General features: G+C 45.8%; 1 protein-coding gene across 1 annotated transcript; it reads left to right on the plus strand.

Moving 5' to 3' along the window:
* Window positions 1–1009: 1009 nt before the first annotated feature.
* On the plus strand, window positions 1010–5271 carry LOC138176165 (collagen alpha-5(IV) chain-like; the record flags this gene model as incomplete). Its single annotated transcript, XM_069106940.1, has 4 exons — window positions 1010–1130; window positions 4067–4240; window positions 4940–5023; window positions 5179–5271. Coding segments are annotated over 4 exons (472 nt in total), but the record flags the coding sequence as incomplete, so codon positions are not given.
* Between the last annotated feature and the right edge of the window lie 246 nt (window positions 5272–5517).

The raw sequence follows: 5517 nt of genomic DNA on the forward strand, positions 1-5517 counted from the left end.
ATTTGAGAAAGCATTACTTTCTATTTGTGGAGGATGGCTTGGAGTCAGGGAGGCTCAACTAGGACATGTACAGAGGTAAAGGAAGGAAGGTCCTTTTGGAAACTGAAAAGAACCAGGGAGGGAAGGAATGACTATATAACCCACTGACAATGGTGGTGGATGTAATGTTAATGAGATATAAGATCTTCCCACCCATTAATAGGCCTCACCTGGAGTCCATTAAGGGAAGTTTGATTAGGGGAGGCTTGTTTTTCAGGAAGGCGCACACCTTTTGTTCCTTTGTAATTAGGCAGTGGATCATGAGGGTTGTGATGCCCTCTGACCCTGAAGAAGGGTGTATATACTCTGAGGTTAGCATTTTGCTTTGGGCCTCACTCATTGGAAGAGTGTTCTTGTGATTTGAGCAGATGAGACTCTGGGTAGCCATTAAAGGAGGCCCCACCTCCCCCCAGCTTTGAAAAACCCAGATGTTTGTACTTCTCTCTCTGGTAACTATGCATATATTGCCTTGGTCAGACAGTTGGATCTGTCTGTTGATCTGTTCTAATTCAGACAGCTAGAAGCCCTGTCTGTTGGTCTTTATTTCTCTGCTTGTATATTCTCTGTATTTTCTTTGTTTGGATTTTTTCTGAAGTTCAGGGTGTTGACTTTTCCCCTGAACTAGTAAATATAATTTAAAAAGATTGTTGATCCCTTGAATAGCTGTCTTTCCTAGTAAAGTAGATCTAAGGACCTGTGTGAGCAGCCACCCTGGGGATGCCTCTACAAGGGGCAAGTCTGATGAGAAGTAGGATGACTAATATAGAAAGAAATTGCCATCCAAGTAGTGAGTTTAATAGTTCCTGTTGCAATTCCTTATGGAAATCCTGCTGCTCCATGGTTCTTCATGGGTGTCCATAACCTTTGGACATCCTGGAAAGCTGTTTTGCTAATGCTATCTGGTCTCCATCTCCCTCCTTCCCTCTTCAGCACTTAGGAGCGTTCACCTTTTTTTAATTACCTGTTATAGGTAATTCCTTGGCGTAGGACTGGTGAAAAAGGGAACCTGGGCTTGCCTGGTTTGCCTGGAGAGAAAGGAGAGCAAGGATTCCCTGGGGTACCAGGTCCACCTGGCCTTCCTGGGCCTCCAGGTAAGAAAGGGTGCCTGAGGTCAAAGAACTTAGAGCATCTCATACAGAACATGGATCAGTTAGTCAATTGACAAGCATTTCTTTATTAAGTATCTACTATGTGCCAAGCACTGGAAATAGAAAGACAAAAGTGAAGTAGTCCCTCCTCTCAAAGATCTGTTGGTCTATTCATTCAATCAGTCAATGAGCAACTGCTTATTAAGTACCTACTGTGTGTGTGTTAGGTACTATGCTAAACACTAGAGAAATACACAAGTGAAACAATGTCTACCCTCAAGAAACTTATATTCTAAATGGAGAGGCAATGATCCCATATATAAATATATACCTCAAAACGTTAAGAGAATAAATACAAAATAATCAGGGAGGGAAGGCATTGATAAGGGGTGGTCAGGGAAGGTTTTGTGTTTTGTAGAAGGTGGTACTTGAAGGAAGAGAGAGATTCTAGGATGATTCTAGATGAGATTCTAGAACAGGGGTGGGGAACCTGTGGCCTGAAGGCCACCTGTGGCCCTCTAGGTCCTCAAGTGTAGCCATTTGACTGAATCCAAATTCACAGAACAAATTAAGATTTAGCCAGCAGATAGTACTCAAGGACCTAGAGGGCCACAGGTGACCTCAAGGCCACAGGTTCCCCACTCCTGTTATAAAAGGTTCAAGAAACATTCAACACAACTAACTTGTAAGGATTGGAGGGTAGGGGGTATTACATAAGTAAGATGGTATAGTGAAGGATTTGTAGTCAGAAGCCTTTCATTTACCTGTGTGACCTTGGGCAAGTCACTTCTTTTCTGTGCACATCAGTTTCCTCCTCTGTAAAAATGAGAGAGTTTGGATTCTATGGCCTCTGAGAGACCATCTAGCTCTAGATTCTAGGAACCTATGTGTGGTCTTGGGCCAGTCACTTTCCCTCCCAGGGCCTCATTTTCTTCTTCTACAAAAGAAGAGGTTGAACTCTAAATCCATGAAATGGGTAGTTAATGAGTTATCTAATTTCAGCTTCCTCTCCCACCAAATTTCTTGAGAAGAAGGTCGATGAACACATTTGAATTGCATGGTTTTACCATCTTGGCCCTTGACGATCACTCCTTATCACCAAACAACTCAATTGAAGAAAAAGTTATTTAACCCTTCCCGTATTCTAGGCACTGTTAGGTGCTTGGGATAAAGATAAAAATGAAATTGTTCTCACCCTCAAACAGCTTCCATCCTACCAGGGAGAAACACACAGACATGGATTAGTAAAAATAATCTTATCTGGCATTAGGGAACTCCCAGTGAGGAAGCTCCCTTTACCAATGCATATCAGTACCTGTACTACCTTAGCCTTAGAGCCTAATCAGTTAAATGACTTTCCTAAGGTCATATACATATGTGATAGATGACACTTAAACTCTGCTCTTCCTGATTGAGGACTTAACTTTTTTTTTTTAAACAATTGGGGTTAAGTAACTTGCTCAAGGTTACATGGCCAGTTATTTCTAGGTGTGGTGCTAAGTATCTGAGCCTGGATTCGATCCCAGGTCATCCCGATCCCCAGGTCATCCCGACACTAGGGCTGGTGCTTTTACTCGCTGTGCTACCTGGCCGCCCTGAGTTAACTTTTTTTATATACCACACCTGTGTCTGAGATTTTTTGGGACCAGATTCATGATTCCATTGGTTTAAAGAACTCCCAGTGAGAAAACTACTCCCAATTCAACACCTTATTTACAATTTAGAGGCTGGGGCACTGAGGGGTATCAGGAGCAGGACTTGAACCTCGGACTTCCTGGCTTTGAGAGCAGCTGCCTATCCACTAAAGCTATCCCGGCTACAAATATATTCAATATACAGAGTAATTTTCACAGGGAGGATGCAGTTTAACAGTCAGGGCACTGGGAGAGGGTGGGTCAGAGTGGTCTGGGGACATGAGAGGAACAGGGCTGCTGTGGATGGGCATGAGGGATCTGGTAATGGTGGCCAGAGAAGGGAGTTTCCAATTCAGAAACACACAGATACTGAATGTAGCCAGAGGGTTCCTAGGAGCCTGGGCCTCAAGTCCTCACCAACCCCCATCTCTTTGCTATAAATGCCCTCTGTAGGTTGGACTACTGATGACCTCCACATATGATTTCCCATAATTTTGTTGCGATGCTGGAAATCTTGGGTGATCACCACTTCACTGAATAGTTACTCTGGGCTTGGACACCAGAGACATTCTGTCTGAGTAGTAGTAAATATTCCTGCTGCCATCCCTCTCCATTCAGGGAGCACATCTTCATGTTTATGCCGAAGTGAGATTGTGGAATGTGTAAAACCTGTTCTTTGGGCTCTACAAAGCTATTTGGCTAATGGAATCATCGTGCTGTGTACCCAGTAATCCTCAGGAGAGGCCTAGGAGGAGAAATGTCACGGCCCTACCCCAGCGTTGTGTTAAACTGGCGACTACGTCAGTTTAATAAACTGGCGGATTATGGTATGGCTGTGGAGATCACAGAGGTGCAGGCTGGGAGGGCCACCTGGAGGCCCGCTAGTCTGGGCCCCACCTCCCACCAGGACTGCCCACAGCCTGTCTCAGATCGATGCTGTCTGTCTGTTTTCTTTTTAATGGTCCCCAGAAACTAGTTCCAGGATCTGAGTTTGAGCCTTCCTGAGCTTGCGAGAAATGTAATTATTTTTGTGTCAAATGAGGAAAAAGGCAGAGATTTTTCAGCACATTTCTAAAAGCATGGAGCACGCTTTGAAGATTGTTCTCTCTGCCACCTCCAAAGGTGATTGAAATGTTGACACTTCCCTCCTTATTCTCCCAAAGTAGAAAATAGCAATATAACCTGGAGGGCAGGATAGGGTGAAGGACGGATTCTGCCATTACTTGCTACCCTAAAGGGGCTGCAAGTAGCATCTATAACATGCTAAGGCATTGCTCATTGTAACATGTGCTTTTCCTTGTCTAGGGACCACTGTGACAGGCCCTCCTGGACCCCCTGGCTTTCCTGGGGAGAGGGGTGAGAAGGGAGCTCAAGGTCTACCTGGCATCACCATACCTGGACAGCCTGGACTTGACGGGCAGCCTGGGGCTCCTGGTCTCCCTGGGACTCCGGGCAAACCAGGACCTTATTTCCCTTCTAGTAAGTGGGATCTCTGCTCTTCCCCACCTTAAATCTAAAGGAAGCCCAGTGCCTAGCAAAATGGATGACCTTTGCATCCCCTTTTCGGTCTGTTTATCAATCAACAAGCAATTATCAAGCCCCTACTGTGTGCTAAGCACTGTGTTAGGCCACAGAGATCCTATTCAGTAACAAAACCAAGAGTTTCTGCCCTTAAGGACCTCATACTCCACCTACCACCTTTGTTATCTGAAGGATTCTGCTGTCACCCCTGTGTTGGAAATTTTTAGGGAGTCCCTGTTGTTTAAATTTGCCCTTCCAGAATTTTCAGAAATCATTTGTCCTTCGTTCCTATTGGCCCCTTTGGGGCTTTTAGCTGATGGGCCTGCATTCACTGCTTCTGCCAACTTGTTCGGGGTTTCCCCCTCCCTGGAAGGAAGTCTTGCCTCTTTTTAGCCTGTTGAAATTTCTTTTGGTTTAATTTGGGGGTTTCTCATCTTTGGAGGGTCTCATGAAGCCTGTGTAAAATAAAACACATAGGATTATATTGCAATTGATGTTATTTTTTCCCCAAAGTTCATGGACCCCCTGAAATCTATCTGTGAATCCCTTGGGGATCCTTGGAGCCCTGGTTAAAATCCCCTGGCTTAGACTCTTGGCTGAATGTGGACAACTCCAGAACCTAGCCACAGGGGCTTCTGGTCTTTACTTTTAATTTAGATGGTGAGATGTGTGAAAAGGGAGCTCGGGGCCCACCAGGACCTCCCGGGGACAGAGGAATGCCAGGAGAGCAAGGAGTGAAAGGTACATGCTTGAACCTTGGCCCTCTCTTAATCTACTTGAACTCAGGAAGTGAGCCCCTCCATTAAGCAGGCTCCTTCAGTTGGGCCCATCAGAGCTACCATAAACAGTTATATGCTCATGTATCTTACCTATGTTTCCAATACAATGCTTTCCAGGAGACAAGGGGGACACCTGCCTCAACTGTATTGAAATTGGCCTTCCTGGACCTCCAGGGCATCCTGGTCTGCCAGGACCTCCAGGTCTTACAGGTAAAGAGTTCAGGGACTTGCCGACCTTCCTGACTTCTGTTTGATGTATTTGAATGTCTGTGAAGAAGTCAAGGCCCTGCCTTCTAGGAAGCCTCTCATCAGAATTCTGACTTACAGTAGACACCCAGTCTCAGAATTCTATTTCTGCCATGGTGGGCCTATGGAGATCCCTCCCTCCCCCCCTCCCACACCGCCCCCTACTCCCCCCCCCCTCCCCCCCCCCCCCCCCCCCCCCCCCCCCCCCCC

The sequence above is a fragment of the Petaurus breviceps genome, unplaced genomic scaffold, assembly GCF_028583685.1.
Source record: "Petaurus breviceps papuanus isolate PSGF00001 unplaced genomic scaffold, PetGlider_PUasm1.0 83230, whole genome shotgun sequence".
Lineage (NCBI taxonomy): Eukaryota > Metazoa > Chordata > Mammalia > Diprotodontia > Petauridae > Petaurus > Petaurus breviceps.